Source organism: Apteryx rowi, unplaced genomic scaffold (genome assembly GCF_003343035.1).
Source record: "Apteryx rowi isolate R43461 unplaced genomic scaffold, aptRow1 scaffold_12, whole genome shotgun sequence".
Classification (NCBI taxonomy): domain Eukaryota; kingdom Metazoa; phylum Chordata; class Aves; order Apterygiformes; family Apterygidae; genus Apteryx; species Apteryx rowi.
This window is the reverse complement of record NW_020447419.1, coordinates 4,181,898-4,206,782: the sequence shown is the minus strand read 5'-3', so window position 1 is coordinate 4,206,782 and position 24,885 is coordinate 4,181,898. Positions and strand designations below refer to the sequence as shown.

The 24,885-nt window shown below is 42.3% G+C and overlaps 1 protein-coding gene across 9 annotated transcripts in view; it reads left to right on the top strand.

The window, feature by feature from the left end:
• Positions 1–24,885, top strand: part of PIKFYVE (phosphoinositide kinase, FYVE-type zinc finger containing) — a 96,626-nt gene that overhangs the window by 59,472 nt on the left and 12,269 nt on the right. For 2 of the 9 annotated variants that reach the window (XR_003257288.1, XR_003257290.1), the window contains exons 20-41: positions 337–437; positions 1,654–1,725; positions 3,230–3,401; positions 4,774–4,952; positions 5,429–5,542; positions 6,594–6,702; positions 6,815–6,969; positions 7,636–7,726; positions 8,887–8,947; positions 9,590–9,745; positions 10,563–10,683; positions 11,836–11,931; positions 12,660–12,743; positions 13,248–13,339; positions 14,226–14,390; positions 14,960–15,019; positions 15,433–15,609; positions 16,354–16,457; positions 16,719–16,847; positions 18,204–18,465; positions 20,551–20,625; positions 21,607–22,065. Coding sequence is in view for 5 of the 9 variants with exons in the window: in XM_026088921.1 (XP_025944706.1) it covers positions 337–437; positions 1,654–1,725; positions 3,230–3,401; positions 4,774–4,952; positions 5,429–5,542; positions 6,594–6,702; positions 6,815–6,969; positions 7,636–7,726; positions 8,887–8,947; positions 9,590–9,745; positions 10,563–10,683; positions 11,836–11,931; positions 12,660–12,743; positions 13,248–13,339; positions 14,226–14,390; positions 14,960–15,019; positions 15,433–15,609; positions 16,354–16,457; positions 16,719–16,847; positions 18,204–18,465; positions 20,551–20,625; positions 21,607–21,722 (2,691 nt within the window). In the remaining 4 variants the exon portion in view is untranslated. The other 7 variants (XM_026088921.1, XM_026088925.1, XR_003257287.1 and 4 more) reach the window with 6 other exon arrangements.

Sequence of the window (24,885 nt, the reverse complement as noted above, 5' to 3'; positions counted from 1 at the left end):
TTAAGATGCGCTAAAATGTGATGTGTCTTGGAGACTTTGTCACTCCCCCTCCCCCTTAAATTCAGTCCTCCTTAGCTTGCTTTCCACTGTAATATTCATGCACATGCATCACTTGCATTATGCATATTAGTTATGCTGTTCTAAAAACAGCCCTTAGCATTTACACAAGGTACAAGTCTACCTAAAGCTCTAGGATAATGTGAGGTTAATCTGTTGAAAAGGAACAAACAGGGATTTGCCTTTAAATAAAACTACCAGAAAAGAATTTTGTGTCATCAGGAGTTGTGTGTGGATGAAAGTGTCTGCAACCAGTGAATGAATTTTTCTCTCCACCAGGTGGACTGCCTGAGTCCAGTAAACCATCAGAGGCTCTGTGTTCTCTTCAGTAGCTCTTCTGCTCAGTCCAGCAATGCTCCAAGTGCCTGCGTTAGCCCCTGGTATGAAAACTACTTCTCTACAGCTTACCTAGTTGCTTGGTGTTTTTTTATTTTTATTCCCCCCCCCCCCCCCCCCCCCCCGACAAGGTCAATGCTTGCTTCAAAGTAACTTTTCATTAAGGACTCCTGGGAAGGTTGTATCCACCCTCTAACAAGCAAACTGTTGCCACAAGAATATTCTTATCAGGTGGGGTAGAGCAGTATCCCCGAGTCTTTGCCGTCCTTGAGGCATGACTGAGAAAGCCCAGCCTAGCGCTGGATGCTTCAGTTGTGCCTTTGACTGCGGAGTGTAGTGTATGTGTGGGGAGGGCGCTGCATGCAGTCTTGTGGGGGCGACTTGGTGTGTATAAACACAGAAGAATGTCCAAGCCCAAAATTAAGACTTGAGAGAGAATTTTAGAAAGAATACTTCTAGATTGTATTATCAGGGGAGTGGCATTTGAATAAACAGCTTGCTTTCTCATATTAAAGTCAGCAGCATTAAAAGCTTTAGCTGTATGTCTAACTTTGAGGCTGTAATTAGTTGGTGGCATGTAACTTGTGACAGACTTTTTGGCAGTAACCTGGGACAGGTCCCAGTGTTTCTTCACCTGGCTCAGATGAAAATAAAGAGATGGTGGCATCTTTCTTATAGGGGAAAGGTCTAGGGTTCCTGTACAAAGCTGAGGAATGAGCCAAAGGTGGTGAAAACCATTTCATTAAAAAGCAGCAATAAAATTACAGGCATTAGTCAGAAAAGTCTGAATTGTGATGCTTACCTTGATGTACGTTTTAAGTGGCTTGCTCACTTCAGATTCTGAGAATTCACAAGTTGCCATTAAATTTTTCTTGGAGGGGAGTAGGAGTCTGTAGGCTTTTTCCATCTTCTAGGTGTGCCTTTTTTGTAACTGTTAAAATGTTAATGTTTGAGACTTCAAACTGTATAGACTTTTGTGTCTAGATATTCCAGGACAAGAAGTTCAAAAGTGCAATTGAATTGTATTCAACTTTTAAATGTCAAGTTTAAAGTTGTTCCAGTAGGAACTCGAATCACTCCAGTATTAGCAAACTTTAAACTTGACAGCAGGGGTCTGGGAAGGGTAGTGAAGGGAAAAAAGGCTTTGAGTACAGGGCTGAAAACAACCATGCTGTAGCCGTAGATTTGTGAATTGAAGCCATTCCACAGCTAACAGTGGCAGGATCCCTCTCTAAAGCTTTTGTTCCTTTTCTACTTTAGGATTGTGACCATGGAGTTCTATGGGAAAAATGACCTCACACTGGGTGTGTTTCTGGAACGCTACTGTTTCAGGTAAGGAAGAACTTATTCCAAATCAGTACAGGCATGCTCTTAAAAAATCCTGACGATCCAGTTGTGTACTGGGAAAGCTTACCACCTAAATCTGCTTTTCCATTTGCTTTATTAGCATGCTGTAGTGAAACAGGAACTGGGTTTAGGAATTCACTTACTCATGCTCAGTTCTTATAAGCAAATACATCCACTGCTTTCCCACTTCCATCCTCTCCCTCTTATTTCTTTTAATGAGGAAATGGAACAGATGATGCAACAAGACTTGTAAGTTCATAAAGTCAAATGTGATCACTCAAGTACTTTCTTGTAATGTATTCCAGATAGCTTTTTCAAGGCAAATAACTGTATGGTCATAATTTTCTGTGGTTCCTCTTGGAACTTTCATACCAGTTTTGGAAAAAACTATTCCCTCAGAGTTATCGGAACATCTCAGAGTAAGGCCTTGTCATATCTCCCAGGATGCTGATGTAAATGGTCCAAAACATTTTTATCCTTGGCAAAATTTCATGTGATTTGTTTCATGTGACTGGGGTATAAGTTGCTACTGTTCACTAATATCCTGCTACCAGAGCTGCATACAAAGTCCTAGCAGGCTGAGAAGCTGGGTGGATAGTTTGTGGGTTCTCACAAGACAAAATTGCTCTGTTCTCTCCATTGGCAACTTGCAACAGCAAAATGCACTTGGTGTTCAAACTTCTCTGGAGGGACAAGTCCTGCTTGTGCTAGACAATAGGGAAGAGGAACTTAATAGTCCACTTCAGGTTCCTGTTTCTCTCTGCTGCCTAGCTGTCCTGTACTAAAGTGAACCCCCTCAATACTCCCCGTAGTTTCAGCAAATAAAACCCTTGGGATTCCTTCCCCCACCTGTATGAGCAAGGAGGATCTGGCCTTTAAGTTCTTACTTCTTTAAAGATTTTTCCTGTTTCACCTTGATGTCAAAAGTATTCAGCTTTCTTTTTTTTTTTTGATGTTGGTCTCTCTGCTGCATGACTTGGAAGACACCCATCCAAGGAGAGGTCATGAATTTTTCTGAAGAGGTGATATGGCAACACTTTATTCATCTCTTTCTTCAGGAGCTGAAACATTAAAGTTTTGGAGGCTCTTTGGTACATCTTTGTCCCCAGTGACCTTTGATCTGGGATGCTGCCAAGGTGCTATTCTAATTTGGTGCCAAGCACTTCTTGGTGCTTGATCCCTATTTTGTGGACTATATGGAATACATTGGTAGAGTCAGTCTTATCCTGGAAAGGTTATGATATCCACTGATACCCAGTCACTGCTTTTGGGACCTGCACAGCCATTGCTGGCAAGAGAACCTCCCTACATGCTACTCCTAAATAAGTGCACTTTACTAAGCCTTTAGTGAAGACTGTTTCTGCAGAGTGGACTTTCACAGTAAAGATCTAGTATGCATTTTAATGCCATGATACTAATATGTTGAATCAGCTCTTTAGGAGTGCCTAGCACATGGTGATTTACCAGTGTCTCCATATTTCTTTCTAAGGCCTTCCTACCAGTGCCCCAGCATGTTCTGTGAAACCCCAATGGTGCACCACATTCGTCGCTTTGTCCATGGGCAAGGCTGTGTGCAAATTGTGTTAAAGGAGCTGGACTCCCCGGTCCCTGGATACCAGCACACGATTCTTACCTACTCCTGGTGTAGACTGTGCAAACAGGTAAGTATGCAGACTTAAAAACTGTTGCTGTTCCTCCTGTAGTGTTCCTATGGTGGCTGGCCTTGTATGGAAAGGCTGCATTTTTGAGAAAGTGCCCATTCTTGGAGTTATGGGTAAACTAGTACAAAACCTGTTACTGATGTAGGCGTTTTCATGTGTCTACAAATTCCTTTCTCAGAATTGCATCTGAGGGTGAAACATCTTGTGATGGGCTCCTGTTGGAGAGAGTCAAACCTAGCCCCTGACAGGATAGGTTTTAAATGGAGTTGATATATTGCTGCAAGTGAATTGCTGACACAGGAGGGAAAGACTAGAGTTGTTCTCTTAAACGGGAAGAGTATGGTCCATTGCCTGAAGTGAAGCCATGAAAGCAACTGAAGAATGTGTGTATAGGGAAGGGCAGACACTGAGACCTGCTAGTTTAGTAACTGGCTTAAAACCACTTAGTTTTTTTTGTAATCTGCCATAGACTGGGCAGTCTGTGCTGAGTCAGTAGTGACTGATGTGATGTCTGGACTTCCTTTAGTAGAGCCTAGAAAGTAAATAAAATCTTCATTGAATGAGTGATTGCTTTGAAAACCACAAGTTAGTAAGATTGCATATTATCTGAGACTTCTGTAATTTAGTGAACAGTATACTCATCTCTAGCTAAACTTACTGTAAAACTTAGGAGCCTTCAAAGGGACAAGAACAAAACTTAATTAAACAAGATTCACCCAGTGCCTCAAACTGGAAAACACTTTAATTACCAATGCAAATGACTCAATTCACCTACTTAATGCTAGCTTAAACATGGGTATTGGATTTAAAGATATCTGGAGGAAGTTAACTTAATTGCTGAAGGCAAGCCCTATTTTGCTATGTACGTTCCTGTTCCATAACCTTTTATTTCAGTGTACTCATGTAAACACTAATATGTTTGTGGCTATTAGGTATGTATAAATAGGTGGCTACTCTAAGCTTGCAAGTACTGCTGGAGTTGAAATACACTGCAGAGCAATACCAATGTATTTCTAGTTAAAGAATCACCGTGGAAGAAGTGTATAATGAAACCATTGCCGCTGACAATGTGCTGCTGGAAATTGCCCCTCTGCAGAGAAATAGTGTCCCAGATATGAGCTTCCAAGGATATATTTGGACTCCCTCAAGTTACACTTGCAGTCTTCTCTGTCTAGCAATTGCTGCTTATCCAGTTTATTGTAACTATGTGTGTGTTGCCCTTAGCTTCCTATAAACACCATAGTTTTTGTTGATACATTTCAGAGTCATAAGCACTTCTGTTACTAGATGTATTAGACTGCTATCTAGGTTACACTGTCCTTAACTTCATCCTTCAAGCCCAGGGTTAAGATATTTTGCTTTCAATTTTCAGGTGACGCCAGTTGTCCCACTTTCCAATGATTCTTGGTCTATGTCTTTTGCAAAATACCTCGAGCTGAGATTCTACGGGCACCAGTACACCCGAAGGGCCAATGCAGAGCCTTGTGGTCACTCCATTCACCATGACTATCATCAGTATTTTTCTTATAATCAGATGGTGGCATCTTTCAGGTGAGGTCCATTGCTAGAAACCTTCCTTTGTCTAGTATTATGTGAAGCATATGGTCAGGTAAGGATTCCTCAAGTCTGTCCTTCACTTTGAATACAGCGTGGAGTAGTGTGACTGTGCTATAACCACAAGGGCAGGTATGCATGTTGGCTTGCGGAGGGTATTGTGGGTACCATCACTGCTCTACGTGGGGTGCGCAGCATTCATAAGAAAGGATGGTTGCAATTCATGGTATGGAAGGGCAGTAATGGGTGATCTCTGTTTTAAAGAACTTCTCCCTGTCTAGTCTAGAAGACTTTCAGAATTTTATTTTTGCAGCATGATGGATAAATTATCATGCTGTTACTTGCTGCTAAAATTAACTAAAGCCCTGGAAACATCAACAGTGCCTATTTCATATAAAGCCACAAACTGCAACATGGTGCAGAAGTACTGTATGGGGAGACTTCTATTAACAGCTGTCTCTTTGCCTTCTCAGCTACTCTCCGATCCGTCTGCTTGAAGTGTGTGTCCCACTCCCCAAAATCTACATCAAAAGACAGGCTCCATTAAAAGTTACTATTTTGCAGGATCTCAAGGACTTCTCTCAAAAGTGAGCTTTGCTTTCATGCCTTCCTCAGTTTATTAGTATTTTGGACTTGTATCAATAGAACACATAACCATTCTTGCTGGTATAAACAAGACAGTTGCTAAATACTCATTGCTTGATAGAGAAAATAATGATTTTTAAATGCTTAAATTTATAGGTGTATATACAGTTCTAAGCAAGGGTGGTATTGGAACCTTCTTTCTCACCTTTTCTGTTCTGTCTCTCCTGATCTCTCACATCTTCTCATCTGGTGCAGTTTGGCTTAAACACGGCCAGTAGAAATTAAGAGTCGTCTTTTCTCCATCCCTCAATACCACACTGGTATCTGAGTGATCTAGTGTATTTCTGAATGATGTTGCCAAGTAGTCCTTGGAAGGCTGACAGCCCATGCCTGGAACCTCACTCTTGTGAAATGCTTTCTCAACCACAGCTAAAGCACTTCTAATCCTCCCTCTAATACTAAAAATGGAGCAGAGGAGGTTTTCCTTGAAGGCTTAATCTGAAAACTGCAAGTAATGCTTTGTATCCTTGCTCTAATATGCCTTTTTGGAAGGACCATCTGACAGTTTGTATCTTGACTTCAGCCTAGAAAAACTGCAAAGAAGATATTGTTCAAATCTGTTGTCTGAACAGAACTGTTTTCTTTATATTGCTTGTGTGGCAATTAAGCGTGTATTTAAAAAAAAAAAAAAAAGCCTTTGACTTTTCAATCTGATAATAATGGCTAATCAGGTACCTTTCCGTAGTATGAGGCAAACCACCTCAGGCCCAGCCACGTTCTAAGTGTAGGAACAAAGAGGGTGGGAGACAGACACGGGAGGAAGCTGTTTTAATGAATGTCAACGTGTGTGTAACAGTTAAGGTTTCTGCTACACTAATGGATTTTTCTTCCAACTTTCCCAGTAAATTCAGTGGGACAGCCTACTGTGTAGAAGACTGTCTTATGTTGTCTCTTGTATTGTGAAACTCTAAACACATTCAGACTTCTGTGAAAGAATATTTAAGATGATGTTTTAAGTAAACACAACTTAACACTTTGCTTCCCTGTTGACAGGGTGTCACAAGTGTATCTTGCTGTTGATGATCGCCTTGCTTCTCTGAAAACGGATACTTTTAGCAAAACAAGGGAAGAGAAGATGGAAGACCTCTTTGCACAGAAAGAGGTAATGAACTGCTTCTACACCAGCAGAGCATAGGCTACAAAGCATGCAGAGAAGCAACATGGACAGCGTGTCATGTCTGGTGACAGAATATCGACACTTTTTCTCTTGGCAGATGGAAGAGGGGGAGTTTCGGAACTGGACTGAGAAGATTCAGGCAAGGCTGCTTTCATCATCGTTAGACACACCTCAACAGCTGCAGTCTGTTTTTGAGTCTCTGATAGCTAAGAAGCAAGGTCTCTGTGAGATGCTGCAAGCCTGGAATAATAGGTAAGGAGAACAGATGTCGGAATCAGAGCGACACTGGTACTGTGCTGCTTATAGAAGGGAAGAGATTCTTCTATACTCCCTCCTGCCTATACCTGTATTGCAATTGCTATGTAGAGAGTGTTATGACAGCTTATGCTGAATGTTCTCTACTGCTTAAGACCGTAGAGCTGATTGACTGGAACAGAAGATCCTTAATTAAAGGCCAGATAATAAAAATGTTGTGTGTTGTTAACTCAGCTTGCATCTGAGAAGAGAAAGTGTCATTTAAATACAAATGGAAAGAGAGGGGAATGACTGGAAAAGAGGAGAGCATGTGAAAGCAATTGATTCAGTAAAATGATTTTGGAGCTGAGCAGATGTCAAAAGAAATGCTTTAGATAATTTATCTTGCTGTTCTTATGAAAACTCTTCCCTCTCACTCTGCAAGCCATCTGGGGTGTGGTGTTTGGAGCAGGTCCTGCTGCTGTAGTGTTTGTCAAGGCATGAGGAAAAGGTTCTGTCTGTGGTCACTTGAAACCTGGCTTTGGTGCATCTTGGCAACTATCTGAGTTTTCAGTAAAGACTTGTGAAGGTCTGCTCGGCTATGTTGCAGCATGGAAAATCTTCATATTTGTGCCTTTCACGCTAATATCTGTAACCTATTTTGGGGGTTGTTTTGTTTTTAAGGTTGCAGGATCTCTTCCAACAAGAGAAAGGGAGAAAACGTCCCTCAGTGCCACCCAGCCCTGGAAGACTAAGGCAAGGTGAAGAAAGCAAGGTACTAGCAGCAGGCTGGAAGTTAATTAAACCTTTGTTCTGGTGGATCACAACAGTCTAAAACTGGCTTCAGTTCACTCATTTGATATTAAGTAAACTCTTCTCACTGCATCATGAAATTTTCATCTATAAAAGCTTAAATTGCATGTGAACATATGCATCTTTTTATTAAGATGAGAACTGAGAGCTGTATTCTACAGAAGTAGAAGACTGAGTATAAATAGCTCTTGATATTTGTGTGTGTGTGTGCGCACTTGTGTACTGTTAATATGAATACTGACAGCACAGAGCTGGCCTCAGTGTCAAGGGTACATCTAGACAGGAATGAAGTCGTCGTGTTAGACTCTAGATTTGGATAAAATCAGTTCATCCAAATCTAGAGACTTAAGAGGATGAGAAGCAGAGTGAGAGAAAATGGCATGGTGACTGTTACATATCAGGTTTATGGGTGCTCTCTTGTGAAAAGGAAAAGACAAAAAACGGGAGATATGGGTAATGTAAGCAGAGCAAAGAACACAGGCAGTACTGATAATAAGTCAGTTGGCTCCCCTCTGCTTTGGGAGGTGTCCTGTGGCATCTGACCAGGGGAATGTGTAAATGATTTTGGAACTGCTGCCTCTCAAAGGGAGTCCTGCTTAGGAGGACTGACAGTTGCCAGTGTGCTGGACAACCCCACATCTGGGAGCTGGTACTGTGAGAAAATGTCCATACTGCAAGATGATACAATGATGAGTGTTATACAGAAAGGCTGAACTCCTAAAAGCTTTAATTTTAGCAAAGTGTGCTAAGGATCCCAAGGGTAAATCTCTTTCATTTTGAGGCCCTGGATTTGCTCCACTGTATGTACATGTGTCCTTTCCACTTAACAAATACTTTTAAATGCTGAAACACTTAACCTTGATCTAGCTGCCAGTAGGCTTATACAGAGAAGGAATGCTGTCTTTAAAGTAGCATACAGAGATGATAGCCGGGGAAAGCTGGGATGCTGTGCCTTGTCTCTTCCACGTGGTGGCAGATACGGTGGCGGTGCTGAGGATAGGAATGGTGGGTGGGAGCACTCTGCTGCAGTAAGCTTGCTTTTGCAAGTATTCCACAGAGAGAGGAAGGTCTATGGCTGTGAAGATCCTAGCATCAACATTGATCTTTTGTTACTCTTTCTAGATCGGTAGCATGGATGCTTCTCCACGCAATGTTTCTCCAGCACTGCAAAATGGAGAGAAAGGTCTGTTTTTTGTCTTTTGGGTTTGTTTTTGTTTTTGGTTTTTTTTTCCAGTCCTTTCTCAAGCTACCAAAAAGAAGCTTGCTGTAACCCTTTCTCTGACATAAAATGGGAGCCTTTGTTTCTCTAAATTACCATGTTTGACAGTGAATCCCCATTGCACAAGATGGGAATAAACCAATTTCTAGTTTACCATTACAAAAAGCAAAATGTGGGGCTGTGTTACTAATGACACTAAATTGGCCATCAAGGGTTTTGCCTTTGAACTTGATCACTGTTTGAAAAACTTCGGAGTCTTTCTAAATAACAGAATTACTGCACAGAATTTGGGAAATGTGTCTAGCCTGTTTTGTGAAGTGGTTATAGGTGCTGAGAGGTCTTACCTGTGAGGCATACTGAGAGTCTGTGGGAGCTGAAGGCAGTGGGGATATAAGCCTATGTGTCTTCTGGAGGTTTATGTGCTACACTGATCTGTTGCTAGTTCCTTTCCTCTGGGTGATCTTCCCTGCTTTCTAAGTTTAAAAAAAAAAAAAAACTTTTTTGAAAGTAGACACTGGTGATGGCTTTGTCTGGAGGCAAGCAATATCACCTGTGACGGCCATGTGAAATGCTTTCCTGTGTCCTTAACTGTTCTCGTACTTTCAGAGGATCGTTTCCTGACCACTTTATCCAGTCAGAGCTCCACAGGCTCCACCCATCTTCAGCTGCCCACCCCTCCAGAGGTTGTGTCGGAGCAGCTGACCGGCGGCTCGTCCTTTGCCAACACGCTCTCTGAACAGGACACAACCAGCAGCTCAGAAGGTATAATTCAACTGTGGTCTTGTATTTCTTCTCCTGCCTCTCTGTGGCAAGCACATGGGATCTGTTTAGGAAATGGCAGCTTTGGTAACTCTGAAGCATAATGCCTAGAACCAGTTGCTTCAGCCAGCAGACTGAGAGTACCCTTTGCTCCTTGAAAGTACACCGCTTCAGGATGAACACAGATTTTTTTTTTTTTTTTTTTTTTTTTTTTTTTTTTGCAAACTCTGCCTCAGGCTAATAGCTAAGGATGCTTCTGCAGCTGCAAAAGAGGTATATTATACGCAGACTAGCAAGAAACCTACCTGTCTCTTTTGTTAAGGTCAGCATTGCTTCTCTCTCTCCTGCTCTCCTTCCCTTACTTGCTTTCTTTTTTGTCTCCAACACTTCCCTGACAAAACAATACATACTGTTTTCAAATGCTCTTCATGGCTATCTTTAGGCCACAGGTGGAGTCAGTCAGCCTTCTAAAAACAAGTTATTACTGCAGATGTGATACTTTATGCATCAGTTGAGATACTGTGTGTGTGTGTGTGTGAGAGAGAGAGAGAGAGAGAGAGAGACAAGGGCAGAAGAACAATTTAGAGTGGGAATGGGGAGAGCCTGGGGTTCTGTTGTAGATTTTTCAATAGCTTTAGACAATTCACTAGATCTTGGGCCCAGTTTCCTAACTGGGGAAAATAACTGTGGTATTCTGGGATTGAAATGTTTTAGGGAAAGATACTACAGGACTTGATGGAAATAAAGTGGTCTACTAGCTTCCTTTCAAATTCACAGCTTGAAGTTTATGTGGTGCAGAATTAAGTTATCTCTGTTCCAGATGTGTTCGATGGACACTCGCTGGGATCTACAGACAGCCAAGTGAAGGAGAAGTCTACTATGAAAGCTATTTTGGCCAACTTGTTGCCTGGAAACAGCTATAACCCCATTCCATTTCCCTTGTAAGTACTGCCTAATATATGTGAAATACCAAATTGGCAGCCTTGTCCAATTGCAGAGCTGTGCATGCTTCCTCTGCTTACTAGATCATTTAAGTCATTCCCTAGGTTTTGCCTTTGAATAAACTGTAAATCTTCCTCAAGGCAGGAAGACTCTTGTGTCTCTTCTAGGTGTTTGTAGGTCACCCCCTTTCCTTATTAATGACTCGGATCCTTCTCCTAGTTCACCCTTGTGCATACATGTTATCAATTTCATCTCTTCTTCCTGGCAGGCATCTGGCCCCAGAACTCCTGGGTGGGGGGAGAAGGGGGTGTCTTCTAACCCCTCTGCTGCAGGGAGGGAGAGGAAATGTCCTTCCTTACCGAAGACTTACTAAAGCTACATGCTTGCCTCTTTTGTTTTTGCTTCCAGACCTCTTCCAAGGGTTGGACCCAAATGGGCATTGTCTGGGTGTAGGTCAGGTTCAATGGCTACTGCTTGTGCCCTCAAGTTCCTTGCCCATGTGAAAATAGGCAGGCTGGAAAGTCTTTCAGCTACTCGGTCTGCGTGCATTATAGTGTTTCTTGTTCGTTGATGTGAGCCTAATGTTTGGCAGCCTGAGTGTAACTCTTTTGAATCCTACCCTAAAGTAGTAGTGGAAGCCATGGGCTAGTGAGGTACAAAGTAAATGATTTGGGCCTACAGATGAGTGAAAAAATCTGATAGAGGTTTGGGAGGCTTTTTAGAGGCTTGTGTCCTAAACCTTTTGTTCAGAGGTGTCCAAGTTCATGCTCCTGCTTCACTCTGCAGGCCATGCTGCAGGACAGTCAAAGCAAGCACAAGCAGGTTTTGGCGCTGTTGGAAACAGCGGCTGCTAAACAGAAATAAACTCATACGCTAGCTTGGAGCTGGTTTGCTGCTATAATAAACTTGCTTGAAGTGATGACTTTTTTTGCCCTAACACATTAAATTTACATTTAACCACATAGTTATGAATGTGTCTAATGGGAGAAGCTGGTCTGGGACTCTTTGGCTCCATGTTGAGACTTGCAGTTCAAGGAATTGTTTGTGTCTAGAGTGCAGTGATGAAATTCGAGTTCTGACCAAAACTTAACCTTTGCTTTCCACAAACTGCTACAATCTACTAACATTCTCTCTATTTTATTTTTGTTCAGTGACCCAGATAAGCACTACCTAATGTATGAACATGAACGTGTACCTATTGCAGTCTGTGAGAAAGAACCAAGCTCCATCATAGCTTTTGCTCTCAGGTACTGGTGTGATTTGCTGTTCCTCTGAGGTTTAAACTAACACATCATACTTTGCAGCTTTTGTGTGCAAGGAATGCATAAACTCTGGTAGGGAACAAACAGAATTTCTTTCCTCAGCTTCTTTGAGAGTTTATACTAGAGCTGAAGCTGTGTCCATACCCACCTTCCACGTCACAGTAGCATTTTTCAACCTGCAACTGGATTTCAGGCTAATCTTTCCCAACTCAGTACGCAAAAATGAGTTGGCTGGGTGTGGTGTTCCCTGGAAACTGACACTGTTAGAGAAAGAACTGCAAATGCAATTTGCTTAGCTCTCCAGCGTGGAAGAAGTGCAACTGAGCTAGGGGACAAAGACTGGGTATTCATAACACAATCTCTCCATTACTCATAGTCATGGTAGCTTTTGTTACTGCTGAGCTCTCCAAGCCAGGTGCTTCAGTAAATCTTGGGGCTTGTATGTCACTAGGCAACAGACTTTTCAAGTAGCTCATTCTTAAATTGTTCATATGTGGGCATGGGTGGGGGGAGGAGGGTGGCAAAGTGGGGTATCTTCTGCAGCATGATCCAAGGCAGCTTCTGTTCCAAGGGAACTAAACCTAATTATGGTGGGAAGGTGTCCTACTGTGGGTTTGTTTCTGATAGTTGTCTCTGAACTGAATCTTTGAGCTGGTGTTGCAAGGATTCCTAAAGAACAAGTGACTTCCTTTTTTTCCCCCCCCCTCTTTCAGCTGCAAGGAATACAGAAATGCCCTGGATGAGTTATCCAAAGCATCTCTGAAGAACAGTTCTGAAGAAGGACTCCAGCCAAACAGGTTACATGAAGGGACTACAGTATACTAGAGCATAGGCAGAGTCATTATGGTGAAGAAGTGAAAGTTAGGATGGGGAACGGCCCTTAAAATATGCCTCTGTTGGGCTTTCTGCCTTATGATGGAATCCGACATGTTCCAGGTCACTAACACATTCATACAGTATCCGAGTTTCCATTTTACCCTAGGGCTGTGCTGGCTTCATCACCTGATCCCCTGGTTGTGTGCATGATAGAGATGACTGGGCCTGAACTTCTCTGTGATGATGGAAGCAGCTGTTGCAGTGAAGCCCTGAGAGAATCAGATTCAGAAGGGTGTATACTTTCCTCAGGGAGGTGGAGGACAACTTTGGAGAGTTCCACATCATTACCACCCTAAATTGTATCCCCTTCCCTTACCTGTACTTAGCATTAGGCAGGGAGGAGAACTAAATGTACAGAAGTGAAGCATTAAATTCACTCGGTAGCATTTGTTTGACTTAATATGTTTTTATTCCCCCACTTTCAGCATGTCAGACAACAAACCAAAGAGCAGTAGCCCTGTCCGCCTGCCTGAGGCAAACATGGGTCCTTCAAATCGCACTGCAGAACTAGAACAGCGTAAGACCATTTTGCCAAAATAATGTCCATAACATTAATTTCAGGTTGAGTGAACTCAAGTCTGACAAGCTGAGTTCTAGCTCTTGTGAGGGTTAACTTAGAACAAGGAAAATGCGTCCTGAGTACCAAATCCAAATTGTTTCAGGTGGGCTTACCAAACTTTCTCATGCTGAAGTTGCAACTTGTCTTGGAGTTGCCTTGATACAGAGCATGTTATATACTTTGTAAGTCTGTGTCCGTGATGGCTTATTGGGTTTCTTATGAGATCAGAATATTATCTACTGCTTTAACCTGTTATTATGTAATGGAACTTAGATTATTCTTAGGTCTAGCCACCCACAATGTGTTCTGACCTCTTTGACTATGGCATTGCCCTGTTTGAAAAGATGCTAACTAAAATATTTTGAAAGGGAGAAGGGATGTTCTTATTAACTTACACTTTATTTATTTAACTTACATTTGTTTTATATGTTTTCAAGATGCCATTCATTCTTTCAAAGGGGTAGACTTGTGGTGGTGGGGGGGTTCTCCCCATATTCTTAAGTTGTCCATCTTGTGACAGCTCCTGTTTTGAATTGTCTTTGCTACAGCTGAAATGTTGACACTTCACTCCTGCAGTAGCAGTGATTTAAGCAGTTAATTCCCCATCCTTGCGAAACACGCTATGTCAAATGACTCTAGCATTCCAGAATGCTCAGAACACTAAATCAGCTAACCTGATGGACCTTGGTTGCCTGAAGAATAGCAAATGAGTTACAGTTGAATAGTATCATCCCTCCATTTAGAACAATGAATGGCCAGTGCTTGTATGAGTCATGCTTTTATTTTTTTATTTTTAACTGCCTCTGTAAATGTCAATACCAACTTCTTTCTTTCTTTACTGTAGCAAAGAAACCATCTGGTGTTCTGTCTTTCTTCCGTGGCACGGGAGGGAAGAGCCCAGACCTGTCTTCCCAGAAGAAAGAGACCTTGCGTGGTGCTGACAGTGCCTATTACCAGGTTGGACAGATGGGCAAAGAGGGAACGGAAAACCAAGGAGCAGAACCTCAAGGTACCAGTTTCTGATCATCTTTTGCATTGGACTGTTTCTTCTCCCAAACCTTATTCATACTTAAAGCCCAGAAAGGACTCCAGCTCTGACTTTTTTCAACAGTCAAAGATTATTCAACATCTTTTGAAAATGAATGCTTTGAGCATCAAATATAGGTTTCTCCTGAAGACATTGCTTTGCCTTATGAGAAGAGAAATGGAGACTTTCAAGCCCCTGAAACTATAGGGACAGTCCAGACATTGAGTAGGCTGGGCTCAAATTCCTTTGAATTGAGCTGAATTTAATCTAGCAGCCCAGGCTCTCTTCCTCACTTCCTGTTTAATTTTTCATTGCTTCAGCTCATGGAAAAGAGAATGAAGAAAAAGCTTGCACTTACATATTGCATGAACAACAGTCATCTTCTAGCATATATAATCATAACCATCTCTCTAATTTTAGTTACCTATTTATTCTTGAAAAAAGAAAATAATTTTCTTGTAATGTGAGTTTACAAGTAGTATCTTGCATAGCTTTTTCTGGGTAATAATAATGAGCAAGCCTTACAGAGAGTGATCCCTTTGTGCTTTCAGATGAGGCAGATGGAGGAGATGGACAGAAGAAACAGCTGGTGAATCCCCATGTGGAACTCCGTGAGTTGTTGTAATTGATAACTTGAAGTCTTATTTGACGTACTGCTGTCTTCCTGTTATGAGAAACCTTCAAGTTGATGAAATTATTTTCCTTTGCATTGCACAGGAAGGAAAAAGAAAATCGGAACAGACCAATTGCATTTCTACTGATCGTAATCAATCTCTGATGTGGAAACACCCCACAAAACTTTTAATTTTCAGTTGATCTTTTGTATGGACAGTTTTCATTGGTATATGCTGTGAGCTAACCTGAAGGGCTTGTTATATGCTACCCCCAAGTTTTCCACTAAAGTCCTGTCAGTTCAAACTTTTGAAGTACAATAGGTGGCGGTGGGGGATGTTTAGGAAAATAAATGTTGCCAGACATCAGTGAAATCTTCATAACTGTTACTCAGGAAGACCTTTTCTTACAGAGTTTTCAGATGCAAATGCTAAGTTCTACTGCCGGATTTATTATGCTGGCGAGTTTCACAAGATGCGTGAAGTGATACTGGGGAGCAGTGAAGAGGACTTCATCTGCTCTCTCTCTCACTCTATGCCCTGGCAGGCACGAGGTGGCAAATCTGGAGCTGCATTCTATGTGACTGAGGGTAAAAGCAGCTTCTTCCCCCCAACCTTTTTATTTAAATCCTGGTTACCCCTAGCAGAGGGCTGTTGACTGTGTCAGGTGGTCAATCAGAATGGAAAGCTAAATGAGTTGTTCTGAGGTTTTCAAAGTCAGGTTGTCCATCTTTTTGTACATGCAGAAAAATGAAGTGGTGGTAGGGGGGAGGTTCTGTTTCCAGTGGTAGCAGCTAAGGAGACAAGTTGAGCAGAAAGCTTGTAGTTTCCTAGGCAGGCTTCAGACAACAGACTTCAGTATAATTCAAGAAAGGTATGGTTATCAAACACGCTGCTTTTTATTCCATATGCTGTAGCTGATTTGTAGGGTGTTTTTTTGTTTGTTTTGTAGTCTGTTTTTTTTGTTTGTTTGTTTTTAGTGGCTTATTCTAGGCCCTTCTTTAAAGCAAGTCTTGAATAATCTTCTGGAAGAGTCTGTAGGTTATTTCTATTGTCTGTATAAGGAGCTGATGTAGCTGAGGTAAATCTAATTTAGGCAGTCTTTTCTCCCTGATTTGCTAATTGGCTGAAATCCAGAAAGAAAGCTTTCAACATCTGGAGTAAGAAAGTTCCTAAAAAATGACCTTCTGTAGCTAACAGTTTAAGAGAATTACAGTCCTTAAATTTTCAGACAAACTGCTTCAACCACATGACAGTCCTAAAAAAAAAAAACTTTAAAAGAATACATCACTTGCAATATGTAACCCTGTTGTCTCTGGTTGATGTTAAAACAGATGACAGATTCATCTTGAAGCAGATGCCTCGTCTGGAGGTCCAGTCATTCCTTGACTTTGCTCCACACTACTTCACTTACATCATCAATGCAGTTCAGCAGAAGGTAATAAAAAAAATCAACCTTTATTTTAGTCATTGTTCTGTATTTTATGGACTAGTAATAGTTTCCATTAACCCCTTTCACTTAAGCAAAAGAAAATATGTTGGAGGGTATGAGTTATAATGTAGTTTAAAGATGAAAAGCAGGAATTTTGCTAGAGCTTCTAAGCTGTGATACACAGGCAGACAAAACAGTGGCCCTTTGAGTAGTTGATTGGTCATTTCCTGTACATAGAAATCATACCCAATGTATTCTCTTCATCAGAAGCCTACAGCACTGGCCAAAATCCTTGGGGTCTATCGAATTGGCTACAAGAACTCTCAAAACAATACCGAGAAGAAGCTGGATCTGCTTGTCATGGAAAACCTTTTCTATGGACGGAAAATGGCTCAGGTAAGAACCAAGTGTGCTGGTCAGGTGCGACCAAGTGTTGTATTCCCCTGCAGTGCATTCCGTTTCCTGGCTGAGAGCAGAAAGCTCTGGCTTACTGGTAGCCATTTCTGTTGTTGTGTTTTATCTTCGCCTGTGCTGTCTATATCTAGCATTTTTCAGAGATGAGCGTTTGTGCCTGTTTCTTGTTATGTGATCCTCAGTAACTTGATGACTATATTGGCTTGTTCAGAAAGCTGTAGTCATTAGAAGTCTTATGTTTTTTTTCCCTGCATCTCTGGTGCTTGAGACACTGACTGCATTGCCAGTCTAATTAGGAAAATGTGAATTCTTTTTGCAAAGCTTTTAGAAAAACTAACTAGGATACAGACTAATTTGTTTAGGAGAGGCCTCACCTACAGAGGTGGTGAGCCAGTGCAGGGGTTGAGGGAGGGCAGACTAATGATGTTTTGAACCTACTGTCCTCTCCCTGTACCACTTAATGCACGGAACAAGGCTTTAAATTCAGTCTTGTTCTTGATAGAGGAAGAGTGATCTTTGTGAGGCAGTAGAATGGAGACATTGAAATGATTGGGGAAAACTGCTTTCAAATATAGAGTTGATGCTGAAAGGGATTTAAAACCATTGACATATCTGAAACTACGTAGAATCACTACTTTCCACCATCCCTCTCAATGCCTGACCTCAAAAGGTGAATGTTTCTGAGAAGAAGTAAATTGAGGGATTCTAACTAGATGTAGAAAACCTTTTTAATCACAAGGGTGGTCAGACACTGGAAACGGAGACCCAGAGAGGTTCTGGACTCTCCATTCCTAGAATTATTCAAAACTTGACTGGACAAGGCCTTAGCAACCTACTTTTACTGGACTTGCTTCAGGCAGGACGTTGGGCTGCAGACCTCCAAAAGTCCTTTTAGCCTACCTGATTCTGTGGTCTGTCTCCTGCCTTGTCGACCCATGTTAGTGTGCGTTGTTTGAGGCCCATCTCCCTTTTCAGTGGCTTTGTTATCAGCCTTTGAGTCCCTAGAACCTGTCTGGGAAACTGAATTTGCCCATATCATTTAAAAAGACGGACTCGCTTTTTTCCTTTGATTATGCTGAATATTTAAAAAAAAAAAAAAATCTTGCCTAAAGCTTGTGAATTGAGATTGCAGAGCTTTCACATAGGTTTACGCACAATTTACCACTCAGGAAACTTAATTCTATGTAGTACGAAAATATTTTTTTTAGTAGTCTTCCTGCTGCCAAGAAGGAAAGAGTTGCCATGCCATGCTGCCTTCTCAAACGCTGCAGCTGGCCATGTTGAAACCTCAAACCTCACAGAATGATGGAACAAAGTACTGCTGTTCTCCACTTGCAGGTTTTTGACCTGAAGGGCTCCCTCCGGAATAGAAATGTTAAAACAGACACAGGGAAGGAAAGCTGTGATGTTGTCCTGCTGGATGAGAACCTTCTGAAGATGGTCCGGGACAATCCTCTGTACATCCGTTCCCATTGCAAGGCTGTGCTGAGAGCTTCCATACACAGTGATTCCCAGTTCCTCTCCAGCCACCTCATCATAGACTATTCCCTGCTGGTGGGTCGTGATGATACCAACAATGAGCTGGTGGTTGGGATCATTGGTAGGTTGCCTTTTGCGTTTTCTCACTTTCGGCTAGTGAGGCTGCTTTCTTTTGCAGGTGTTTGTATTACTTTTAAAAACTGTACCACCACCACAGAGATGTAGGTCAGGTGGGTTTGTCTTCTCCCTGATGGAATGCTGCTGCCACCTCCCATCAGTGTTCAGAGTAGAGGTAGGAAATCTTCTCCCAAGCTCTCGTATGGGCTTGTGTTAGCATTTGCATGAATAAGAATATATGCAGGAGGCCTCTCAGGCAGAGAAAAAAGAATTGAGTTGATGTTTGACCTGCACTTTGACTCCAGTTGAGGTAGGGAGGCATTATTTTTATGCCACTATGTGTGTAGTCTTTAAGGTTAAATGGCTATGTAAGTATCATTGAACTTAAATTGTAACTTGTGTGGAGGTGTCTGAGGAGGAAAAATATCGAGGAGAGAAGTTGGCATGGAAGAGGGATGTTAAGCATTGCAGGATCACTTGTGATCATGTACTCTGATCTGAATAACATGAGTAGCAACCTGGTAATTCCCTTACCAAATCCCCTGACATGTGACTTGAAGATAGAGCCTTACCTTTAGATACACAAACTAGTCTTGTGCACAAGACTCAAGATGGAGCCATTTTGCAGGATGTGGAAATGACTCTGAAATGAGTTACTCCTGAAACCTAGCCCAGAAACGTTTCCAGCCCAGAGGTCTGGATTACTCTGTCTTACTGTTAAAGCTTGAAAGTCATTCTAATAACACTCCTAGTTGAGAACTGGAGTCCCAGCTACAAAGAACTATAGGTTATTATTACTTTCTTGTTTTCTAAAAGTTTTGAATATTTGGGTAAATGGGATGAGACTCCGCTTCCTGTGTGCATGTGGATTTTGCTGTCCAAAGGGAAGTTTTAACCCAATTTGAAAAATATAAACTATATGACACTTAAATGTAACTGTTCCCTCACTGTGGCGAGAACAGCTGTTCGTGGTCTGAAGGAACCTGTTTAACACTATCTTCAGAAATGGAGAACATGCCTGTTGCATCAGGCTGTCACAACATTCTCTAAATGCTGCCCTGAGAACTTGCAAGGTACTGTCGTGGAATAACCAGAATACAATTTAGGTTCAGGTCAGAGCAAAAGCGGTTTATTACTATAGCTATAGGGGAAAACGCAAAGTAGTAGAGTGACAGCCTCTGCTGATATGAATTCTGCCCTAAAGAGGCTGTTACAGAGTTAATATACCTTTGGACTATACGATTTGTCCTTCACAGGACTACAGGGGTGTGGATAAACAGAAAAAGGGAGTGAATCGCTTCAGAAGAGGAGGCTCCAACAAAATGGATAGCACTATTTATTTATTTATTTATTTTTACGGACAATACATTCCTTCAATAGCTGGGAACACAGACTTCAGCAAGGTCATTGCAGATGTTTTTTTGCTAGATAGGCCTGCAAAGACTTGTGAGGGGTTAACTATTTTACTTCCACAGGCTTTACTTCCACAATACTCAGGCTGACTTTTGGGAGGGACAGGGATGGAAAACCGTTAGCATGGAATGAGTTTGAACCTGGGGTCATAATCTCTAGCTATTTCAAATGCTAATCATGCTGAGGATACAAGTAAGTTAGACCTGTGAGGGGCTGTGAAGACTCTACTCTTATTCCAAGGCCCTGTTCTGTTGGGCTCTGGGACTTGGGGCATCCAGGGACAGTAGTTAGTGCACAAACTGATGGTGTCAGTACCCTAAAGCACTCTGAGGGGGCATTCTCAGCTAAGCGACTCCTGTAATCAAGCCCTTAAAACTCTAATATGGTTAAAGAAAAACCCAGGGAATACCTGGGAAATCTGTTTTTTTTTTTTTTAGAGGCAGGAAGAGTTGGTTATGATCTTGATGGGCTTTTGAACTACTGTTTTCACCCTGTCCAAACATAGTTCTCCAGAAAGTGAGGCAGCTGGTGGAGATAAGTGCTGAAGTCCTGGCTATAGAAGCCTACTGCTTTGACATCCCTGTTGAAGGGGAAATAGATCAATTTTAGAACAATGCTATTTGGGTTATAATACATATGACATGTTTGTGTGTGGATTTTTTTTTTCTTGTGACAGACTATATTCGCACCTTTACCTGGGACAAAAAGCTTGAAATGGTAGTGAAGTCGACTGGCATCTTAGGAGGACAAGGTAAGTTCAGAACAAAAACAAGACTTTGGGTCATGTTTACTCTTCACTTGGAAGCTTCCAGTACCTGTACTAGCAAAGCCACAAGTTCCCCACCATGCAGAGTTTCAACACTAGCTGAACTTGTGCAGAGTAGAAGAAATAACAAGTTTCAGAGAAATCCATGCATCGGTCTGCCTTCTTCATGAGTGACTCTTTAAATATTATTAATCCCGGGAATGGGGCATAATCAACCACTTACAGACTGCTCTTTCCTGTTTCTTAGTTATCCAATATTCAGAAAATCTTAGCCAGCCATACAAAGGTACTAGCAAGAGCAGATTCAAGCCCTTGCTGTCTGGTTTCAAAAGATGTCTTCTCAGTCCAGAAAATTGGATATACTCCTGGGTTGTTAGTGTGGAGAAATCCTTATCCAATGATTGACTAATAGTCCTGATTCTGGGGAGCTGAGGAGCTCCTTTTGTGGGAGTGAGGGGGAGGGGTTCCTGTTGTGCAGTATTGGCCACATGTTAGTAGGAGGGGAAGGGAATCTCACTGCTGAGCTACATGGAAAAGATGAGAAGAGCATGTCTATAGAGTGGAACTGTTGCTGGGAGGGATTTGTATTTTTATTGGAAAAAGTCAAAGACATGTAAACAGGAGGGGGGTGAGATGAAGAAAACTAATCAGGGCTGCTGTAAGAAACCTAGGTGGTTCCTGCAACCTCAGATATCTCAATTCTGTGTTAAGGATTCGGGCCTTGACTTCACTTGTCCTGTAGGGGGGTGTGTGTGTGTGTGGGGGGGGGTTGTTTGTTTGTTTTTTGTTTTGTTTTTTTAAAGGGGGCTGATAATACACCTTGGTTCCAAGACCCTTCCTTGTACAGTATGTCTCCATCATTCTGCTGTCTAGTGTTGTAATTTCATGTGAAGCCTGTTTGTACTGCCATATTAGTACAATGGACTCTTCAGCCCATTCTAACTGCTTTTGACTCTTATGTATTAGGTAAGATGCCAACTGTGGTCTCTCCAGAACTGTACCGGACCAGGTTCTGTGAAGCTATGGACAAGTATTTCCTGATGGTACCAGACCACTGGACAGGGCTGGGCCTGAATTGCTAAGCTAAAGCCCATATTGGGAAAGCACAAGAAGAGAATGATATCATAGGCTGCTCCCTTCCTGCCGTCTGCCCAGCAGTAAGCAAAAGGATTGCAATTCCATGTCTGCACTGACCATGTGTGTCTGAAGTGTAAGATCTGCTTGTTGCACTTTAATCCTCTCTTGGAGACTGACAAGTAAGCCAGCCTCTTTAAGGATCTAAGTTATAAGGTACCACTGAAGAGCATTGATAAGAGACATTCCCCCTGTCGGTAGGGAAGGTGATGCTATCTCCACACAAGAGCACTGAAACAGATGCTATCCTGTTCATGATGGTGTAATTTTGCGTCGAAGTACATGATCTCTGTAAGTCTTACACTCCCTATGTGGTGTTGAATGAGTAACTTATGCTTCTGTAGTGGATGTGTGGTACTGCAAATGTGAAATAAACACCTTCTGGGTGGGTGAGTGAGAGAAGAATGAAGTAAACTCCAAACTTCTGCTTTCATTGCAGTGGTCTTTAGTTGACCTGTTTACGATCCATGAATAACTTGTCCTGCTTATGCTCTATGGTTTCAACTTTTTCTAGCTTCTATGAACAGTACTTGAGGGTGGGGGTATGTGCATGTGTGGATTCCTTTTGTTGTTTGTTTTTTTTAAGGCAGCTCCATAACTGTAATGCCATAACCCTCTAAATGACTACATCTTTTAAGTGCATCTTACTGCAGTGCAACTCTGTCCTCGTCAGTCATAATTCCACTTAGCTGAGTCCCATAAAAATAGGTTGACAGTCATCTGTACACTGCAAAACCCCAAATGTATCCCTTGGATCCTAAAAAAGTTTGATCTAAATGTTGCCCAAATTCCTGGAAGTGGGTAATTAAAAATCTACCTATCTGTTTAAGCAGGATTTGGGTATGTATAGTTATGAAGCTGGTTAACCCTTTCCTTAACAGAAGGCAGTAAATTGCAAAACATAATGAAGGATACTGACTCAGAGTGACAACTTTCTCCTTACTGATACTAACATCCCTGGCAGATCATTGCAAATCCATTTCAGTTCCCCAGGACTTTCAAACAATGCCTTTACCTCATACTCAGATCTTGCCAGGAGAGAACTTTTTTCTTTTTTCTTGAATTCATAACGTGCTGATGAGAATGAGCATCCAGATCTCATCGCACTGTCTGTGCAGTCCTGATGGAAAACCATCTCTTCAGCAGTATTAGATTTTTGCACCACTGAGATGAATGTTCTTTTCATTTTCTGTAAAAAGAAAAACCTGAGCTAACAGGTATCTTGTGTGATGGATAAGATGTGCAGAGATCTGTGAATCTCTACAATATGACAATAAGCATGTCTTTCCATTTTTATTATTTTTTACCTGTTTTTGTAGGTGACAAGTTTACTTTTTAGCTTCAATATAATATAGGCCAGTAAATAAGAGTTTTTGTACACGAGTCTGAGAGGCAAAAACACTGTCCTTGGATTTCTAATCTTTGATGTAGGCAGGACTTCAAATGAGCATGGAGTCTGGGACAGCAGAGCCCTTTATGGCCATTTGCTCATTCTGGCCAGTTGTCTGGTAATGCCAACTTCATTGTAACTAGGGATTGAAATGTGCATTTTGTTCACACCTCCTCCTGTGTTCAGTATTTTCTTCTGCAGCAGATGGTGGTGGCCCTGTTCAGGTGTGCCAGCTGGGCAGCACTGAGAAAGGAAAATACCGGCAGTGAGAACTGAACTGTTGGGCTTTGAAAACAACCAGTGCAACTCGGGTCTGAGCTGCCAGGAGGCAACACTCATTTGTGTTCTCTAGTGAAAGAAGTTGTTATTTGGTTTGTCTGTTTGTGTGTGCCCCCCCGCAAAACCCCACTAGAGGATGAGAAAAGATGCTGACCTTGACGCATCGGAAACAAAAGTATTCACCCTCTTCCCAATGTGATCTCTGTTTCTGGGGGTGCCATGTGGAAGGCTGCAGTGATGCCCTGTGTTGTGGAGAGAGGACACAGTACTGTTTGGTCCCTCTGGCCCAGAGCCCTTCCAGTCAAGCCAGCTCATCAGGTGCAACCAGCTGCCTCTGAAGCACATCTTGCCTCCTGTGTTGAAATGTATTCCCAGAATGGCTAGCTGTGTGCAGGGCTTTTCTGGCCTTGTGTAATGAGGAACCAGCCTGTCCATCAACTCAAAACTACTCTTACTTCTGTGGCTTCTGCCTTCTGTCTTGGTCCATCGATGTGGAATAAAGCCTGCCATGCAGCCTGAATCTGTTCCAGTCTCAGTTCAAGCTTACATGTGTTCCTCCTCCTTCCCCTCCTAAAGTTTATAGCGTAAAACCTTGACTTGCCTGAACAGCTAAGGTAACCCAACAGCAGCTGGTTGTGTTATTTTCCCCCTCGATCAGTATGTGGAATGAGTGATGGAGCACGAATCTGGGCAGTGTCAAGGTATCTGCACTAGGCTGCTGTGGAGTGGGATGCGCTAGCCCTAGCCTGTCAACAGTAGCCCTTGCTTCGGTGGCGTGTGGCTGCACTTATACTGCTTGTCTTCCAGAGTCCCAGACAGCTGGCTCTGGAGCAACACGATCATCTGACTGTAGCTCATGTTCCCCTGTACTGGGCATGACAGCATGAGGCTCTAGGCACTATGTGAAATGAAGGAACCATCCACCCTGGCCAGCTGTTTTGTATCCAGTGAATGCAGAGCCCAGAGGTGTGAACTACGACCTTCTTGGGCTGAAGTCATAGCAGTTAGAGGGATTTTCAGGGGTGATCTTGGGCTAGAACCAGCAGCTAACTTTGGTCAGGATGTGGCTGATGGGCCAGGCCTGGCCAGACTGGAGCGCATAGCAAACTGTACTAGTCATGGGTAACACAGCAACTGCAGCGTCAATGGGAGCTGGGACATCTTTGGATGCCTTGTAACAAGGCTATGAGCATTTCTAGTTCAAATCCCAGCAGTTGAACAGATCTTCCCAAATGTTCCATTCTTCAAGTAAGAACCATCCTGGCATTTCACTTGCTGCAAAGCTGACTTTCTGCAAAGGAAAGCAATACTTATGCAAAAGAGATGTTTGAGAGAAGTCCTTGTGGGGCTGTGTTAGGCCTGCATCCCTGCAGCATGCCTAGGTATGTCTTAAGGGAGCAGTCTGGGTATTACCTGAGCTCTTTGATTAGCGTGTAAAAAAA